This window comes from Epinephelus lanceolatus, chromosome 4 (assembly GCF_041903045.1).
Source record: "Epinephelus lanceolatus isolate andai-2023 chromosome 4, ASM4190304v1, whole genome shotgun sequence".
Taxonomy (NCBI): domain Eukaryota; kingdom Metazoa; phylum Chordata; class Actinopteri; order Perciformes; family Serranidae; genus Epinephelus; species Epinephelus lanceolatus.
Window position 1 is genome coordinate 2,198,885 of NC_135737.1, and position 21,273 is coordinate 2,220,157.

Genomic DNA, 21,273 nt, shown 5'->3' on the forward strand with positions numbered 1-21,273 from the left:
TCTGAAATTCCACCTTTCAGAGTTTAGGAGAAAAAAATAGGATTGTGGTTGGAACATGCCATCCTCCCATCCCAAGTAAAAAGTATGCATTTGATATAAAATTGAGGATTAGTACTCCAAATACCCAATCTGTCACTGCAAGGATTTATTCTTCAATGTATTCTACTTTAATATGATCTTGTCTGTTCATATTTGCATTCAGCATTTGGACATTAATTCTTCGGATTCAGTCACATTTACTCTTCTTGCTGAATTAAATGGGATGACTTTGTGGCTTCCTCCTAATCACAATTGACATCCTAAATTGTGCTGAAGTGTTCACAGCATTTGGTCAAAGAATGTTTTAAAAAAAACTGTACATACCCCCTTGTCTTTCAGTTTGGTTAACCCTCAATGCACTCATCTCTGGTGTCGGCAGGTAACCCACTACATTTTCACCATCAATAATTCCGCTGCATGCATAATTGATTGGTTAAAATGCACCCCACTTAGCTTGCACAGGCCCTGGTCCATATCTGCCATGATAGTTTGCCAGGAGCAAAACTATCCATTGCACTAACCTAGATTTTTGTCAGCGTCCTGTCAGAGCAGTGGTAGTGATGTATTCCTTAGGTTTTTACCTTAGCTCGCACCTAAGATGATTTGGATGTAGCTCCTTTGAAAAATTTCCAACTATCAATAAATTTAGGATAAAAAGACCCAATCAAAATAAACACAGGTCTGGGATCAGGCCTACGGGGTAGTTTTCCAGTTGCACCCTTTTTTTGGATAAAGATCTGTCAATTTTGATGTGATGGAAAGGGTGTGACTAGTTCATAGCAGTGGATTGATAGTACTACTCTTGTGATTTAACTTTGGTTCTTCTATTTCATCATTCTCCCTCCTGTTTCATTTAGATTTAACTCATTCTGCTACACCTATTTTATTGCAGTCTCTCTCTGTGTAAAGCTGGTGTATCTCATTATGATGACAAAAAGAGGGGACATAAGACAAGGCAATAAGAAAACGATATATGGTAACAAATATTGGAGACATAGGTGGAGAACAAACAAGAGTCATGGTCGGAGCTGGCTGTAGTTACGCTATGATTGGCCAGTCTGCACTCGAGGGGTGGGACTGAGCGAAGGATCAAGAGAATCAATTTCACCACTTTTCATTTGAACCCTGGCTGCAACTGTGTTACATTAAGAGTCTGAGGATGTTAAGACATGTCAATTCTTGATTCTTGTTACTGTATATATCACAGTCCTAATACATACTGCAACAGCCGAAATATATCATGTGTAATAATGTTTTCGGATTGTCAACATCTCAATCCACCAAATCAGATGTATAAGAGGGTTTTAACCTAACTTTTTGTGTTTATAACCAAGTGCTACATCATGACTGAATGTGAGAAAAGACTATCCAAAAGTGTGTCTTGGTCTGTCCATTTGTAAGAATGTTCACATGGGGACAACAAAAATATGCAAATAACACAGTAAGTGGAGAGACATCAGGACCGCAACCCGAGGTGCGCTCAGTTTGGTAGTTTGGCAGACCGAGGTGCGCTGAGATGGGTGTGGCGGTGCAGCAGGGGGAGGTGTCGACAGATCCAGCTTGGTGCAGTGACAGTTTCATGCCAAAAGGCTTCACCGAAGGTGCGCTAAAAGCTCGCGAACTGAAACCACGTCTACTGTCAGCGCAGGGGGAGAGCAGCCGGTGTAAGCGGAAGTTTGGCTGACCGGTGGACAGTGCACACACGTCACCAAAACCTCACAGGCAGGTTTCCAGAATATCTGGCATATTAACGATGCAATAAATACCCAAAAAACCACTATTCAATGCAACTATCTGCAATCAGCATATAAATGTATCTCTATATTGACTGTCCCGTCACATCTGATGTCAGATCAACGGGGATTGGCACCGTTTGGCACATTTGGCACGCGTAATGGAAACCCAACCTGATTTGATTAACACAGTTGCAAACTAATGAGTTCACATCCCTCTCAGCCAACCACAAACAGCCACAGCATCAGATAGGGAGTATATATTCAGCATCTGTCATCTTAGAAAAGTCAAAAGAAAAGAAACAGAGTGAGACTGCGAGAGAGAAAGAGAGAGCATGCGCGCACGAGAGAAACGCAACATTGATTTATAATTGTGGTGACCTCCTCCCAGGCTACCTTTGCATCATCAGCCCATGGAGGTCTGCTCGCAGTTCCGTATATTCGGACACTGTGAGCTTGGACCTCCCGGACCAAAACATCAGTTTCCTCCTGGGAGAAGTTTGGCCATCTGACGCTGCTGCTCTTTTCCGCCATGGCGAATTGAGTAAACTCTCATTACACCTTTGTGCAGCGCATTTAAGGGCGAGGAGAGGGGCTCATTTGATTGGTGTGATGTGTGTAAAACCCACTCCACGCAGGTGCGCTGCGCCTCTGCCACGCCCAGTCTGCGAAACTAGAGCCCATTGTCTGACAATGTTGTATAACCTAATAAGCATGCTGATACCTTAAGACTCACTGTACGTCTCTGATAAAACCATGGCCAATGCATGCACATTTCTATTTAATGTAGTAAAGCCATGCAACAACCTCCTGGGTTAAAAAATAATGCCAGTGTGGAAGTGCCAAAAACTGAAGCTCCTCAGATGTCCACTTCGGGCTGGCTCTGGAAGTCAGTCAATCCCCATAAAATGTCCAACTTCACAGCAGAGATAAACATGTTTACAGCCTGTTACAAAAATGGTCTTGTTTTTTATAGCCATTTTCAACATTCATGGCAACTGTAGGAGGGGGTGAATTTTTATAACACTGACTCTTTTATGTTATATTAAGGCTTAAATTTATTCATATGTAAGGGTGGGGCCACCTGAGTGCCATGCTGTCTGTGAGGCATTGCCATAGTCTCTGAGTCTATCCACCCTCCCATCCAAATATGGTCACTTCTGGCTCCAAGAAACCAAACTGATGACTGCCGAAATGCTGAATTCAAAATGTCAGGCTTCAAAACCTGAGTCCACATACCAATGAGTGACATCACAGTAGCTACATGCATTTTGTTCATGCTGTTTATGGGTTGAGGCCACTGCAGTTATACAGACTTATGTCTACCTTGGCATTGACCAGTTGGATTTTTGAGAGAGAGAGGGAGAGAGAAAGAAAATGTGTTTTGCCGATTAGTTAGCTTGATGCCCAGTCCAGAGAGGGTATGGGTATGAAGGCAAATCTGCAGCAACATGTCATCGGCTGTGTCCATCAAGATGGGAGGGGGGGGGGCCTGAAGGTTGGCACTGGACTGTAACATCTGGACCTTCCATCCCATTGCAAAGAAAGCACACCGGCAGCTGTTCAACCCCATGGCTGGGCGTGACATTGATGGTGTTAATTGGCAAAGCACATACATACTAAGGGGCAATCCTCCTCCCTCCCTCCCTCTCTGGCCCATTTGCACAGCTGTGATGGACCACCTATATCTAAGTGAGTATATGCATATGTGTGTATAAACACAGACACACAGAAGAATAAAGAGAGTGTAAGCTCTCACTCTTTGAGAGTGTGCTGAAAGCTCGGCTGAGGTGAGAGACGAACATGTATGAAGTAAAGATAATGAAAAGTGAACAGTGAGACACCAAGAGGTGTGTTAAGTGCTGCAGGGAGTTGAGTTGAAAAGTCAGAGTTAGCCTGTGAGAGCAATGAAAAGTGGGAGACCAAGGCAGGAGATGGTTAGTCAGTAAATTCAAGGCAAAAAGGAGATGGAGAACGGAGCAGGCAGTAATAGTCCAATGTTTATGAGTCACCCACTCTGTAGATCTCTCCTATCTTACTTTCAGCCAGCATTAGTGCCGCTCAGTTCAGGCACCAATCTTATTCTCCCAGTAGGCCTCACCTCAGCATTGCTGCCATGTTGTTGCGCATGTCACACTTCTATTAACCCCCTGGGAATGTTTCCCATTATGCTGCCAGCACTCCCAACATACACAAGACCTTGACAAGTTCTGACAGCATCCCCAGACTTTCAGTGGTGCAGGAGTACAGCAAGCTTTTAGTTGGATGTCACGAAACTGAGTTCATATGAGTACTGCATTTGATGAGTATTGGCACATGGCTCAACGCTAAACCATGTTAAATCCACTGATGACAAGTCCTCAGGAAAACTACCAGGACTCTTGACTAAATGTCGATGGATTGGTAGAGGAGAGTATGTCTAGAGAGCTATACAGATGTTTTTTTGATGACAGCGTCAGTCTGTGGGTCGTTTTGTGGGTCAGGTGTCTAATTCGATCCAGACTGGAATATCTTAACAACAATAGGATGGATTGTCATGACGTTTTGTTCAGACATTCATTGCTCCCAACTGATAAATCCGTATGACTTTGCTGATCACCTGACTTTTCCTCCAGAACCGGTGTGGTTTTGACTGAAATGTGACAATAATTCAACAATTGGATTGCCATGAAATTTGATACACAACTTCATGTTGCCCTCAGAATAAAATGTAATAACTTAAGTGATCCTGTAACTTTTATCTAGCGCCTACATCAGGTCAAAACTTCTATTTGTACATTACTTAAATTTATGACTAAATACCTGCAAAACTAATGGTATTTCCATCAGCCTCAGCTGTACTCTGTGTTTATTGTCAATTAGTATATGGTAGCATGATAACATAGAATTAAACTGAGATGAAGAACATGGTGTTGGGAACGTGTAGGTTAATAAGCATTTAAATGGCTGTCAGGAATAATTGATTTTTTTTTTAAAGTTATTAATTGCATAAACTTATCAACTTAGTCTCATAAAATATATGAAATTATCAATTTGGAACATTGATTAATAAAGTAATAACTAGAACCAAATTACCATATAAATAGCTGGTAAAATGAAAGGATTTGTAGTTTTATATTGTAGAGATTGGCAAAATTCACTGTGCAATATTAGAAAAATGTCTCTGAATAATACTAAGTACCCACACTGCTGCTCTTGTAAATTTTTATGATAGCTGGAGTTTTTTATGTGGTCACAAAGCAATCTTTGTTTGATTTGATTAAAATCACGAAGATTTCAGGTGTGAGAGCATGTGATGTTATGATATACAATGGGGGCTTTATTTATCATGGAATATGAACAACAGGCCACAGGAACACACAGACAGGTGTAAGATATGTTCACTTAGAGATTGCATTGGTATCTTTATATTTTCAGGTGGAGATTGTGACCCATACAGGGCCCCACCGGCGCCTGTGGATGGGTCCCCAGTTTCAATTTAAGACTATTCACCCCTCAGGTCAGACCACAGTCATCTCCTCCTCCTCCTCAGTCCTTCAGTCCCAGGGCCCCACTGATGTCCAACAGCCCCTGTTGGACTTTGACACAGATGACCTGGACTTACACAGCCTGAGGTACTTTGACACTATCAGCAATAATAAACCCAGTATTAAAGTTTTGATTTTGTTGTATGAATTTATAATCAGAAAACCCCATAAAGAGGGTTTGCAAAAGATACATGCATATATTTTAACAAATCAGGATGCCATCACTCTTATTTCCAAGAAATCATGCAAACAAGAGTGTATATAGGAATATTATACTTAGAATCATAGATTTCACCACAACTATCCCTCTAATGTAGACAGCTTTACACTTAATCACTGAAACAATGGCTTAAATCATCCCAATGGATTCATGGAACCAGATCCATTCAAAGAGACAACTAAAGGCCTAAGCTTCCATTGTATGTGTGTAATAATGTACATAAACTTTATGTGCACAGGATCCAACCAGTTCGTTCAGACCCAGTCAGCATGCCCGGTTCATCACGGCTGGTGGCTGATCGTAGAGGACAGTCTAACATCATGGACGCAGGATCAGGTAGGACACTTTATTGGTGTACTCTACTGTATTTGAATACCTAATCCTCTGCTCTGTGATAGGGTTGCACAAGTAATCGAAATTTATTCACAATCACGACTTTGGCTTCCCACAGTAAAATGAAATGATATGGAATTAAAATGTGTGCTCCGCCAATTGACAACTCAGCTGCATATCAAAAAAAGAGTTCTCTAACGTAAGAGCACCCTTCACTTTGGGGGAGCTGTCAGTTACACATGCACCCTGTGGAAAAACTTGTCTAAATGTTGCAACTGCAGACGGGCTAAATGAAAATCATCCATTCATCAACAGTCGTCATCTGTTGTTTGGAAGTATTTCAGATTTAGAAGGGAACAAATCATATGCAAAGAGTGCATGAAACTTGTGTCTGCACTGCAAAGCAGCACAACTAACTTGTTAAACCACCTGAAAACAGTCTGCAGTGAGATGAATGCATGAAGGCGAAGAAGAATAATGACACTTATGTTACCTCACTGAATCCCCATCCTTGCCCAATGTCAGCTTAGACATCCACTATTGTGCCAACGCAAAAAATAATACAGTAGCGTAGACATATCAATAGGACATGCACTGAATTCATTTGAGTGGATGCCAGGATTTTTTAATTAGCGGGAATGTAGCACAAGGTGAAAGTGAGAACGGTGCTTTTTTTTTTTTTTTTTTTAAACAAGGTATTTTCATTGATTATTCAGTAAGATGCACAAAGCATCAATAAGCAAACGTAAAACCAACAAGGACAAAAGTCAACCCCACCAACCCAGAAACAAACAGGGGAAGCCAGATCAGCGAGAGGAAATAAAAGACAAAAAAAAAATTAAAAAATCAATAAAGTAATAAAAAAAAATACATATATAAAGAAAGAAGAGAAAAAAAAGTACAAAAAAAAAAAAACAAATTGTGTGAGATAGGGGAATATTGCAGCTTCCATACTTGCTACAAAGGTTAAAAATGGTTGCTGGGTGGCAAAAAAGCATGCAGTTGATCCTTTAATAAAACAACAGATTTTCTCCAATTGTAGATAATATATAACTTCCTTGATCTAATGTCCATATGTTGGAGGTGAAGAGTCCTTCCATCTACACAGGATGAGCCTTCTGGCCAGAAGTGAAGGAAAAGAAACTAGAAAAGCACTCAGAGAATGCAGACCTCCACCAAGTATGTGATATTCCCTCCCCTTCTGCATCAGATTTTGCAGCCTGCATCACAATTAGGTTATGTGGTGTATTTATTTTGTTTTTATTTTGTACCAACACAGAATATAATATGTTGGGTTTTTTTTGTATTTTTCACTTTCTTTTTTTCCAGCACAGAACATTAATTTCAACTTTACAATTACAACAATATTTAGCAAGTAGAACAAGACGTGCTGTCTGGCCACTAGATGGTGCTATTTTCACCTTCTTTAGAAATTGGAATTGCTGCTGAGGCTGTCAGACAATAGACTTTATTTATTATTTTAAATTTTATCATCTGTTCCTTGTCTCATTATCCACCTTTCCTGAAAATTTCATCAAAATGTCAAATTCTTTAACTAGCTGTCAAGAGGCATACATGCCATCAATATAGAGATCACGTAGTGAGGTCATTTCATTGTTTGACCATATATCAAATGCTGCATCTATTGTAGACGGAGTTAACATTAGGTTCTTTGCCACTAGTGCGGCAAGTGAAGGGTCCACTACTTTGAAGTGCCGTCTGAACTGGTAACATTTTTTAAAATAAATAGCGTATTTTACAACTGGATTTGGTGCGGTTTGGATAAACACTGTAGTGGCAATTTAGCACATAATATTGACAGAGGAGTAAACTGCATGGATGCTCTCTCCATTATTACCCAGCTATCATTAACGTCATTTCTTAACCAATATAATATTGCTCTAATGTTAGCTGACCAATAGTAGTATAGAAAATTTGGAAGTGACATGCCTCCTGTTTTACGAGGTCTTTGTAGTATTCTTCCCTTGATTCTGGATGGTTTCTTGTTCCAAATGAAGGTTGAAATTTGACTATGTAAATTGCTACAAAAGGATTTTGTAAGAAATATTGGCAAACTCTGAAAAATATAGAGGAGTTTAGCTAAAATAATCATCTTGATTGAGTTAGTTCTTTCTCCAAGAGATAGGGATAACAAGTCCCAACGGTCAAAGTCCTGCTTCATGCGTAACAGAAGGGGTTTATAATTGGCTTTGTATAGGTCTTTATAATCACGTGTAATCCAAGTCCCCAGATATCTAATTTTTTAGGACTGATTTTAAAAGGAATTGAAGAAATGGAGAAATCCCATCAATGACTACCCTGAGCCAACATAACATTCAGTAAACATAGTACAACAATGAGTTAGTATTTGAGTAACAACACTGTTTGATATTACAGCACACACATACTATCTACTTCTCTTAATCATCGTCAGTCCCATGGGAGCTGTATTTGGAAAAAGTGGGTATTTTACAGTTTTGCTTACTGTGTCCCATCCTCTGTTGTTGTAATGATGTGCTTCGTAATGTAAGCCATGGCTTCATTTGGGTCCAGGAATTCTTTGTCTGTCCCGTTGTGACTGATATGAAGCTGGGTAGGGAATAATATCCCATAGCGGACACCTCTCTGCTCTCGTAGTAGTTTCCTGGCGTCCGTGGATGCAGCTCGTGCCTTGGCCACACTGGCTGAGTAATCCGGGAAGATGGTGATGGGCTTTCCTCTGAATGTGAGCAGAGCTTGACTTCGAGCCCAGCGGAGCACTTCCACACAGTCCTGGTAGTAATGTAATTTAGCCACAATTACACGTGGCTTGCCGCCGGGGTTCTTCGGTGTGAGGCCCGATGTGACCGATCCGCGAGAATGTCCTTTTGCATTTGAAGCACCTCAGACAGTAGTTTAGACACCAACTCTGTAGAACTTGACCCGGGCTCCTCTGCAGCTTCCATTATATGGATATTACATCTGCGCATCCCCCCCTCCATATCCTCACATTTGTCTTTCAGCTCCTTCAGCTCTTTTGTCAAGGTGGTTACAGTAGTTTGCAGCTTGACCACTTAATCCGACCATGTCGATATGCTGCCCTCCATGTCTTTTATAGCAGCCTTCATTTGGTCGAGCTCATATTGAGCTAGCGCCGCGTTGTTTGCTAACTCTGTTCTGACTGCCTGGAGCTTGTTCTTTAGATAGTTGAAATCCTCAGCAAGGGAGTTTTTCAATTCGGCACTTATGACAGCAGAGATGTCCTCTTTTAAACTCAAAAGGATCTGAGACTTCAGATCTTCTGTACCCATTTCTTCTGAGTCCGTACGAGGAGGGTTGGGTGCATGTTCCTGGTCAGCACTTGAATTCTGCGCCGAGGGGGCGGTGGGCCTGGTGTTGGACGGTCTGTTGTACTTGTATTTCCTGAGATTAGCTGCCATTACCGTGTAAAAACCACACTGCAGCTTCTTAAGGAACACTTGTAGAATTTATTTACTTGTTTGTAGAACAGCGCTGTTTCATTTTTTTAAAAAGAGGGAAAAGCTGGGCAGGAGCTCTGCAAAAGACGTCTTACTCCATTATTTGCTCTCTAGCGCTCCCCAAACGGTGCTCTTTTGATTTAATTTTGAGTAAAAGTTTTAAATAGGAACCAGTCTTATTTTGATGCAAAAATATGTACATTAGCAGGCAAGTAGCACAGCATGGAAGTGAAAGCAGTGCTTTGTTTATTTAAATGTGAAAGTGCAACAAAAGTATTTTCTCCCTCAAAACAATCAATAATCATATTGAATAATTGTGATTTCAGTACTGATCAAAAAAATCGTGATTATCATTTTGGTCATAATTGTGCAGCCCTATACTGTGATTTAACTTTGGGTCTTCTATTTCATCATTCTCCCTCCTGTTTCATTTAGATTGAATTCATTCTGCTCCACCTATTTTACTGCAGTCTCTAGGTAAAGCTGGTGTATCTCATAAATCACATCAGTTGAGATCATCAGACTCTGTTGTTGTGCTGTCTTTGTGGTCCATGTTTGAGTCATGTTATGGTATACTTACATTCATACCCAACACTATGAATTTTTACATGAAGTTAAATAGATGAATAATGTTTATGATCATGTGATAATTTTTCAATACCAGAACAAAGGCATTCAGATATTTGCCAGGTGCCAGACACTAGTAGCAGGTATCAGTCTCTGCCATTCTTTTACTACTTGACATTTACTCTCCCTGTATTGACTTCTCTCAAACACATCAAGTGAAACTTAAAGTGTCAGTGTTATAATAATGTTTCATGAGGCAATGAAATAGAAAGCCAAATTGTCTGTTTTTTTTCTTACTAATGTGACTAAAAGTGAATTTATTGGAGCATGATTTCATTTGTACTTAGTGAAAGCATATTTTCAGGATATTAGGTTGGCAGAGGCTAGAAATAGGTATTATGGCAGGGTGTACAATTTCTCCATTAGCATTCACTATGGCAATGTAAGTAATCATCAGGGCTTCCAAGTGGGTAGTAGGTGGGGAGAGACGGCAGAACGGGGTGCATCTTTCACCAGTTAGGGCTTACATGGATGACATGACACTGGTGACCACAACAATGCCATGTACAAAGAGGCTACCAGAGAAGGTAAATAAGAACCTCAAGTGGGCCAGCATGAAGATCAAGCCTAGTAAGTCTAGAAGCATCTCAGTACAGGGAAGGAATACAGGAGGGAAGTTAAGTGATAGGAAGTTTGTCATAGATGATGAGGAAATCCCAACAATTAGGGAAAAGTCAGTAAAGAGCTTGGGTAGGTGGTACAATGTGGAGTTGAATGATGAGGAACAGTTGGTGAAATTTAGTAAAGATGTGGCTGAAGGATTGGATAGAATAGATAAATCAGAACTTCCAGGAAAGTTGAAGTTGTAGTGTTTGCAGTTTGGGCTATATCCTAGGTTAATGTGGCCACTGTCAATTTATGAAATTCCAATATGCCTTGTAGAGAGAATTGAAAGGTCGGTTAGCTCCTATATTAGGAAGTGGTTGGGTACTTCTAGGTGTCTAAGTAGTGTTGCATTGTATGGAAAAGGGATACTTATGCTGCCAGTATCTAGTTTAACAGAGGAATTTAAATGTACCAAGGTCAGGACAGAGAGGACGTGGTAGTTAGGAATGTGGTTCCAAATCCAACCAAGGGGAGGAAATGGAAGCCAAGATCCGCAGTTCAGGAGGCAGAGACAGCTCTTAGGCATGCAGAGATTGTAGGTAATGTTCAGTTTGGCCGTGTAGGCCTGGGGCTTGGCTCAGGCAAACCGGTATGGAATAAAGCAGGTCCCAAAGATAAAAGAAAGCTGGTTGAGGGATACGTAGACAGAAGGAAATATTAAGGGGTGCAAAGATAGTGGCCCAGGCTAAGCAGGGACAGTGGTTGAATTGGGAAAGTGTAGAGAAGAGGAAGCTAAGTTGGAGGGACCTGTGAAATATGGAGGAGAATCATATTAGATTCCTTATAGGGGCTACATATGATGTGTTACCAACCCCCAGAACCTAAAACTGTGGGTAAATGGGGACCCATCATGCCCATTGTGTTCAGGTACCGCAATTTTATTTTGTCATGCTGTAAAGTTAGCTTGTCACAAGGCCGGTATACATGGCGACATAAGCAGGTGTTGAAAAGTTTATTCGCAGGCAACAAAGGAAAATGAAGACAGGCAAATTCAGAAGGTTTTAAGGATAGGAGTTTAGCAATTCAGTTTGTCCATGAGGGGGAGAAATACAGAAGTGATAAGTCAGTAAGGAGGCAAGGGTGTGGCCGCCTATAAGGTACTTGTGACTGGGAAATGCAAGTAGATTTAGGGGGAAAGCTTGTTGTTCCCCAGGAAATAGTTTGTACCAATCAGAGGCCTGACATAGTGTTGTGGTCAGTGAGTCAACGGATAGTTTATTTCATTGAGCTGACAGTTCCTTGGAAAGACTCAGTGGAAGAAGCCTATGAAAGAAAAAAGCTTAGGTGTGGAGACTTAGGAGCAGAAGCTGAGCAGCGAGGATGGAAAACTAGGATTTGTCCAGTGGAAGTGGGGTGTACGGGATTCATAGCAAGATCAGCCGTCTTGCTCCTGGGGGAACTCGGAGTGCAGGGACAGAGTTTGAGGAAGACAGTTAAGGAAATGTCAGATGAAGCAGCTAGATCTAGTCAGTGGATTTGGATGAGGAGGAATAATGTCAGTTGGGGGCCAGCAGGGGGACCTACTAGGCAGGGTACATAACTCCTTGAGATCAGGTGGAGAGATCCACCAATCAGTGCTCTCAGGAGAAAATCCAGGAAGAGGAAGGTTACTGTATGTAAGTGTGGGAGTGGCCTATTTGAATCCCTTTTGTTTGAGACCATGCTACAAGGTGAGTGTGTTTGCTGATTCTGTGAGTTAATATTTTCTATCTTAGTTAATCCTTTCTATCACCCTTAACTTTAGGTTATATTGGAGTTATGATATGTAGCGTTTGAAATAGGGTATGGTGAATGTGCTAGGAAAGGTAGTATCGGCACAGTCACTACCTGGAACCTGCATAAATGGAGCCTGGGTTTGTTGAAGGTGGCAATGCTGTTTGCACTGAGAAAGCCTGTGACTTTATCTTCTATATCTCCTTTAACCTTAGCTTATATTGGAGTTATGATATGTAGCATGTGAAATGGGATATGGTGAATGTGCTAGGAAAGGTAGTATCGGCACTGTCACTACCTGGAGCTCGCATAAACAGAGCCTGGGTTTGTTGAAGGTGGCAGTGCTGTTTGGGCTGAGAAAGCCATGTGTAATGTAAGGTAAAGGAGGTTGTTGGGTCGGTGCGGGGAGCAGTCAGAGTTGGCATTAGGGGAGTGTCTCTGGGACGCCAGAGATAACTGTCTAGCCTCCTTGATGTGTCGTGGGACCAACTAGACGAAACACTGGTGAAAGGAGGTTCCCACCTGATGACCCCAAAGACATGTTAGTTATCACCGCTCATAGGTCTGCATAGTTAAACCTTGCCATAATAGCTTATCATATTATAGGGCTTAGGAGGTTATTCACTGAGTGCTGATCCTTTATCTAGAGCACACATTTCTTGTGTTTATTTTATATTTTATGCATCAAATATTAGAACCTTCCCTCATTGCAAGCAAGGACTTATGTTACAGTGGAAGAGTTAAAGGAAATGGCCACTTTAGAATGAAAATACAGACAGTACTTACCGACCCTCATGCCGACAAGAAGTCCAGTGTAGTTTTTTAATCCACAAAACTCGTTCGGGGTATCGGAGGATAACAGCTAGCTGGAATAACAGATACACTTGAAGTGCATGGAACCCACATTTTGAAAATGTAATAAAACTCCGCTAATGCATTTCAAAAACATCAGAACAGCTCGTCCGTTCTAATCCTAAGATCCTAATCTAATTCTAAGTGTCCTGAAGCCGCGGCATGCAAAATTGACTTGAAAAGATGTAATTTACTCCACTTAAATAGCATAATTTCTCACGTGGTCGAGAACTAGCACCACCACTAGCCATCAGCTAGTCTTGCGCAAGTTGCCATGTAACCTCTGTTGGCAGGCCCGTCGCTGCTTTCGTGGTAGTGTAGTTGGGGTAGCCAGCAACAGGAGCAGCCTCCTTCGTTGGTCGTTAGGTCAAGCAGCTGGCTATACCATCCAAAGAGAGCAGATAGCACACTCACAAATAAAGTTAGTGTGACATATAGGGTATTTATGTGTATCTGCCCTAGAGCTTAGATCAGGCCCAAAAAATCCAGCCCAACCCGGCCCGAGCCCGTGCACGTTATGTCCGGGACCAGCCCGGCCCGTCCAATTAACTGTAATTATGGGCCCGAGCCCGATTTAAACCCGACATTTTTCAATAAGTTGGCTGTTATAATTAAGAGTATTAAACCACAAGTGTTGTTATTTGAATGACAGAAACATAGGATCTTAATGAATGGCGCAACACAGAAGGATGATTATGTAATAAAACAGGTGTTTATTTTAGGATCCAGGTGGTGAAGGGCTGTGCGCGCACAATGTTGCAACATTGTAACTGAGGGCCGAATTCACAAAAGGATTGCGTGGCTTTTGCGACCGCTAAACTGGTAAAAATGGAGCAAACACATACCGTCTAATTCACAAAGCACGTGCAGAGGGTGAAATGCTCCACTAACTGTGCTGCCAAGCAGATTTCTATGCAAATGAGCCTCATTGATAAACAACGTCTAATTCACTAACACCAGCGCTATTAGCCACACGCAGTTTGAATGAAGTAAATAACGTCTTTAGAAAGCTGGTGCAAACTGGGCGCTCCTCTGTGGAAGCCTCTCGCCCAGACTTTCCAGTGATCGTGGCAGCAGTGACCGTCTGTTAAATCGGTCTGTAAATAATATTTTGACATTATTATTATAATCATTATTACTTTAATGGCATCCGAAGATATTGATGCATTGAACAGGTGACAGTCTGCGGTCGTTCTCAAAACGCACTTCTGTCACGCACTTCAAAAGCAACTTTCAATCATTTATTTTACGAAATGGGGGAAACAAACGTGAACAAAAACGGTTCCATAATTCATATTAAATTCAAAAGATAACGAAAAAACCGCTACAAGTGAGAGGGAATAGTGATAAAGTGGTCAAACTTGGTCAAATCCACAACCTCAATCCATCCGACACTGTTAGACTGACTCACCAGCAGACATCACTACATGAGGGTATACAGTATTCAGTACTTTGCCAGACAAAGTCTGCCATTGTTCTGCCACGGTGTTCTTGGTGCAAAGCCAGCATTTATACTTTGCCATGTGTGGCTTATTGCAATCAGGGGGAAATCAGGGGCAAACTGCACTCAGCTGCCAAACTTTGTGGGCGTGTTTGTGCTGGTAGCCTATATCATTAGCGCAATATCCTTTGTGAATAGGACGTTTAGACGGAGCAAACTGCGGGTGCAAATGAAGTGCAATTCAAGGTGCTATCAGCGGCCGCAGTTTGAATTGCACTTCATTTGCACCCGCAGTTTGCTCCGTCTTAACGTCCTATTCACAAAGGATATTGCGCTAATGATATAGGCTACCAGCGGGTGCAAATGAAGTGCAATTCAAGGTGCTATCAGCGGCCGCAGTTCATTCTTTGTGAATTCGGCCCTAAGTTTGTTGTAACTTTAGGCTATGTGTCATACAAAGTGTGGTTTAATTTTATTTTTTATAATACTGTAGACGGACGTGTGGAAAGGATGACGCAGTTATTCTGCAATTAAACCACCGTTTATTACTGAACAGTACAGGTTACTGTTGGCCGTAACCACGCCAAAACAACCAACAAACAACAACTTAGCTGTAACTCCATCTGTGCACTCCTGCTCTCTCCTCCAGCTCGCTCATACACACACCAGCACGCGCACTCACACAGCCCTCCTCATCCCCGTCACACTCGTACCCCGCACCTCATTCAATCCCAAACATGCCATTAACTCACAGAACATTGACATTATAACAGAACATTTACTGCAGGGTCGCTACAATACATAGCCTATAACATTATCAAATCATAGCTTTAAAAAAAAAAAAAAAAAAAAAAAAAAAAAAGTCATATCTGACCAGGCCCGGCCTCGGCCCGTCAGAGGGAGGGGGGCTCCCAGCCCGACCCGGCTTGGGCCCGCGGGCCGGGTCGGGCCGGGCTCGGGCTCGGGCAGAGAATCTAAGCTCTAATATGCCCACTCAGTTCTGACATTAGTTTTTATTTTATGTGATTTTGTATCTTTACAGATACCATACAGATCCCCCCATTCAATTTAAAGCATAACTGATTTGAGTAAAGGCACGCGAGCAAATCTGGGTATATAAATGGTTGGTTTGCGCTGCGTTCTTAAGTTGGCAGTTACACCTAGAGTAAAATCACTGTTTGTTTTCATTTATTATTTCAGGTGGGTAAATGTCACTTAAGCACCTTCAGATTTTAGTTGTGTACCCTTAATAGATAATTTGTTTATATAGTTTGTATTGTCCTTTGTGATATTGTTTGAGGGAACTGTAACGTAAGGTAACTGCATACGAGTGGATGCAGCCGTCACAAATGCTAGCGTAGTTCCTCAGGGATTTAAGCTATTATTACTTTAATTTTGACAATCTAACCTGTGACAACACATTAGCTAAGGTTTTAAGGACTGTAACTGTTGGTAGCTGTTGTTGATTTTGTTAAAATATATTGAATTATAATTTTATGGGTTATTGTTTGTCGGACGATTGAGCTAAGCTAACTAACGCTAAATTCAGCTGTCACTTGTTACCATAGCAACGGTAAACATTCACATAAGGGCTAAGTGCAGAGTGCAGAATCAAGCTTCATTGTAAATATAGTTAAGATACATTATATTTAACACAGGATGTGGGATTTTAGTAGTTAGTAAACTTTTAGAAAAGAGCTATTTACCGTCGCTCTGACGTCAAACAGTGGAGACAGGTAATAAAATACTGTGGTTATCCTATCTACACGCAACTGCTGGCACCGGAGTCTTCCAAAAACTTCACCCTGGACTCCGGTTTCAAAGAAACGCAGTTTCGGGGGCCCAAAACTGTGGTTGCTGTGGCCCAACAGCCAAATCGCATAGAATAATATACAGTTTCAGAAGTACATGGGTCCGTGTGGACTAGGCCTTAGAAAAGTCTGTTTAGGTCTGTCTGTTTAGGAAAACAAAAATCTACAATTATAATTTAGCTACTCAGACACTGCACATATTACTTAATTTAACTACTACTACATGTACTCAGGTGACACTCTGCTGTAGTTCAAAGGACAGTGAGTATAATAGTAAAGAGATTTCCTTTGCTGTTGTCTGACACCAGGACATTCACATTCAAGTGGATTATAGTCAGTCTTAAACACTGGCCATTCACTAGCTTTGCTACATCCCACCATGCAGAGTTGTGAATGTTGTGCTGCATCCCTGTTGTTTTCTGTCCGATTGTTATGTGCACTGTGCCTTTATTCTGTTATTTAATATACTGTGAGTTTTTGAATAGGCCCGTAAAGTCTATCAGCCACTGAACAGGATTGATTTAGTGATTTTGATGTCCCTCTACATGTCTTCTTTAATCTGGTTATGATGTTACGATAATCCAATCACACACGGAAGACAGGATTCCCCTTTAAAATATGTCTTTCACCGTCAAAGTATAATGCTGTTACATGGGCCAGGTAAGTGTGTGTGTGTGTGTGTGTGTGGGTGGGTGTGTGTGTGTGGGTGGGTGGGTGTGTCGATAGGTGTGTGGGTGTAATATTGACTGGGCGAAGGACTTATTTGAAGGGCTTGCATGACAATATATCCTGTTGCCTATTGTTTGATAAAAGAGATAGAGGAGTGACTGTGGTGTCTGTAGAATTATCTGATGTGTCTGACTGAGACTTCACTCAGCTGATCTGCCCTTACACTGACAAGTAGCCACCCCTGGCTTTTTCACTCTGGTGTCAAGAAATATTTACAGCTTGTGTCACAAGAAGGTGTGTCACAAATAGTTTCACATATCTGATAGGATTGTTTTCTGCTCCATCTTTCTCTGCCTGTCGGCACATAGCAAGAGGTGCTTTGCACCCACACAACTGTAATAAACAGATAAACATAGATATGGTTTAACCATTATTTGTTGACCACAGTTTCTCTTTTTTACTGAGCATGGACCAGTTTGGACCAGCATTCATCCACTTACATCATGAAAGCTTTTTCGCAGTGTGATTGATGGCATATTTATTGCAGAATTGATTTAAAACATTTGGTCTTTGTTTTTGTAATAGTAAATAGTCATTCCTTTGTTTCATTGTGGGTTTTGATGAGAGTTTTGTTTTCAATACACTAATTTTTGTTTCAGAAGCTATTGTATGAGCTTAGAGTGTGCCCCTTGAATAATAATTACAGACTTTTTGTAGTGTTTCGGTGTAATCAGTAAATAAATAAATAAATAAATAAATACAACTAATAAAAATGTATTATTTAAATGTGCATTTAAGATTCACTAATAATACCAACGTAAAGGTAGACCAGTGGGATGGAGTCTATAAATGTTTGCTTCTGCCTTCACCTGTCAAAGTACACCTCTGTGTCTAATCTTCTGAGCTTCGCTTTCTTTCTCCTCCATCTCTATTTGTATCCTTCTGCCTGTTAAAAATCATATCTGTGCTTCCTCTGTCTCCTGCTAGTGTCCTCAGTGCTTTCAGTTTATTCACTAACTGGTTCAGAGCAGAGAGGGGCTGGAGAAGAGGAACCAGGCAGAGGGTTGGAGGTGATGCTTATCAGTGTATGTGTGTGTTTGTGTGTGAGGAGTGTTTAGTGTTGTGTCCTGCCACTGCAGTGGCGCCACTTCTTATCATACACTCACATCACTTTTGTCTCATCCTCTGAGGAACATGCCTGTGTGGCACAACTTACCAATATAAGTGTGAGGGTCTACAGCAACTTTTTTATTGAAGGTGCAGACAATTAAAACACAGTATTATTGTATGTCAACTTGAAGTGGAATTATATCATGATGATATGAACATGTCATGTCATTAGAGTTTTGTCTGATATATTGTATTTTCTCATGTGAAATATTATAGTATGTGCAAAATGTCTAAAAAACATATGTACTTGTGTGATGTGTTTTCATCACATTTAAAATGTCTAAAAAACAGGAATACTGTGAATTGTGTGAATGTGAATTTGTTACATATTACATGTGAAATTAAAAGAAGACAAGAAATTAAACTTTACACACATAATCAAAAACAAATGTGCCAGTATGCCACTTCATATGACTTGCATGTGAAACTTTCGAAAAACATTTGCACATCTGACTTGTTATATTTCAAATGTGCAACTTCTGAAAAACAGACGTGGGTAAATCATGTTAGTTTCACTTTTTTAGGTAAAGTGGTGGTCAACCTGTGATAAACAAGTGAAAGGTGCTTTACATGTGAAAAATGTGCTTTCATTAATCTACAGTATTCTACACAACCAACTCCGTCTTATTCCAAGGTAGTTGAATACCAGCGCTGGGCAGTGACTTCCGCATCAGACACTGATGAAAAAAGCCATCTTCTCGCATCTGCATGTTACGTGGCCAGGCACTCTCAGTGCAGTATGTAATGGCACCTTATAGCGTCAGGGGGAAATGCGGCTGGACGTAAGTTAAGGGGGTGAAAAGTCTTAGGAGGGTGGGTGGAAAGGGCGGTTGTTGGGTTCATCAATCACCGACCTTCACCCGGGAGGCTGGTGTGTCATCTAAATGTAACCACGTGCATTTGTTGTTGAAGGAAAAAAACGTCTATTTTTGGTGTTGCACTGACGTAATAAGTTTATTTTGAAAGAGACTGTATGCAAACTGAACATTTCCTGTGAAAAAGGGAGTGTATTTTGAAATCAGACAGTGCATGTAACAGGTTGAAGTTGAACATCAGCATCCAGGCTACCTTGCACATCATGTCGATGTGAAAAGTCCATGACCAAACGTTGATATGTGATGAGGTCAGAGTGAGAATGTGTTCATACAACTATAAACACACACTGCTCATAAAATAGTTTGAGTTTACACTGACATGTAGATACCCTGTATGTAACATGTACATGTTGTGGCATACTGTCAAAGCCTGTGGCTGACTCATGTCTTTCAGCCACTTCTGTTAGAACAAAAGTGTTTCCTTCAGAGTCCTCAGGCCCAGTGAGGCTATAAAGCTGCCGTTTTCCCTCCAGTGACTCACTTACAGTCAGTCAGTCTCCCCAGTGTCTGCTCCCATCTTATCTCAGCCCATACACTCTGCATATCTCTGCCTTCACTGAGGTGATGGGATGCCATCTGCATGGAACACACACACACGCACACACACGCACACACACGCACAAACTGTATTTTTTTTTACAGTGCTTCCTGTCATGGATTCTTGAATCAGCATATCTGTCTCTATGAAGGGGACAGAGGAGCCTAACACTGTTGTCTCACTTCTACCAGCTGCGGTATACAGGATCAATGTGTACCTCTATCTGTGTGTGTGTGTGTATGTGTGTATGTGTGTGTTTGTTTGTGTGTGTAGAGGCGGCTTCAGTCCTAGCTAGACTACACAGTGGCATTTTGTGGCCCAGGAGGTCATATCAAGAAAGAAAGAAAAGGAGACAGACCTGAAAGAGAGATAACACTGCAAGCCTGAATGAAACACTATTTAGTCTTACCTGTGTGTGTGTGTGTGCATGCGTGCGTGCATGCATGTGTGTGTGGGGAGTGTGTGTGTGTGTGTGTGTGTGTGGATGGATATGTATTTGTGCGTGTATGCACTGATGAATATCCCAGTCCCCATCCACACTACTGTAGATGTGTTTTGACTCTGCAAAGAAAGCCACCCTGCTCCAAAACAGGAAATAAAAACAAAACCCCCATCCGTAGCATCAGCCATTTTGTTGTTTTTGTTGTTGTCATCTTCAGTGTGTGTGTACTTATGTCCCTGTCTTTGTCGCCACGTCTCGCTGTTTGTCTCTATCTGCATGCGAGTGTGATTTATCTGTGGCGGTGAATCAGTGATAGTGTGTTAACTGGCGGCAGAGCAGAGCAGGCAGGACGAGATGGAGCTGGCTTATCACAACAGACTAAAGGCACTTTAGAGAGCTGCTGGACCTTTACTCTGTGTGTGAGTGTGTGTGTTGGGACCAATATACTGGTTGACATGTATGACCGATATAGGATTCTGCATCATTTTCATTCTCAAGGAAAACAGTGAAAAACAGTTTTAGGAATTATTTTAAATGTAAACTGAGTACTTTCAACCAAAACACAGTTTTGGCACACTCAGTTGAACCTTGACATGTGTATGTGTGTCTGGTTGCGTGCATGTGTACAGACATGTATTTGTATAATATATGTTTGCCCTTGGGACTTCACTATAGTGTGTCAGTCTATCAGTATCCTGTAAAATACTCAGGGTGGGATCAGCAGCTATCAGCCATTAGCCACATCCACCCCACATTATCAAAGCTCACTTACCTTCACTGACTTTATGTTTCAGGATGTGTATATATCTGTATGTATGTGTATGTTTGCTGTGATTACCAGTTTCACATAAAAAATCTAAACTTAATAAGGTGAGCAGGCCTCCAGAACAGTAGAGGCCAAAACACACCGGCGGCGTACGATGCCATCAAAACAGACGCCCCCATTATTTTCTGTTTACAAACCCACACCGGCGGTGTCTCGACGCGCCGCGGCGCGGCACTTCACGCTATTGTCCTATTTTTCCAGCATCGCTGCCCTTGAAAAAGTGCTATTTTGTACTCCCAGCTCCTGTAGTAGCAGCGCTGTTGAACAGCAGAGAAGAAGAAGAACTTTGGCGCCATCTATCGTTTGTCGTTGTTATCGGTTGTTAATTTGATTTGGTTAAAAGTAGCAATGGATGAGGAGAGATTGATTGTTGAGGTAGAGAAAAATCCGGGA

General features: G+C 41.4%; 1 protein-coding gene across 8 annotated transcripts in view; it reads left to right on the forward strand.

Moving 5' to 3' along the window:
• The window catches only part of bcas3 (BCAS3 microtubule associated cell migration factor), an 877,760-nt gene that overhangs the window by 345,709 nt on the left and 510,778 nt on the right, over window positions 1–21,273 (forward strand). For all 8 annotated transcript variants that reach the window (XM_078166843.1, XM_078166844.1, XM_078166849.1 and 5 more), the window contains 2 exons: window positions 5,190–5,386; window positions 5,758–5,855. In XM_078166843.1, the coding sequence (XP_078022969.1) occupies window positions 5,190–5,386; window positions 5,758–5,855 (295 nt within the window). The remainder of the gene's footprint in view (window positions 1–5,189; window positions 5,387–5,757; window positions 5,856–21,273) is intronic.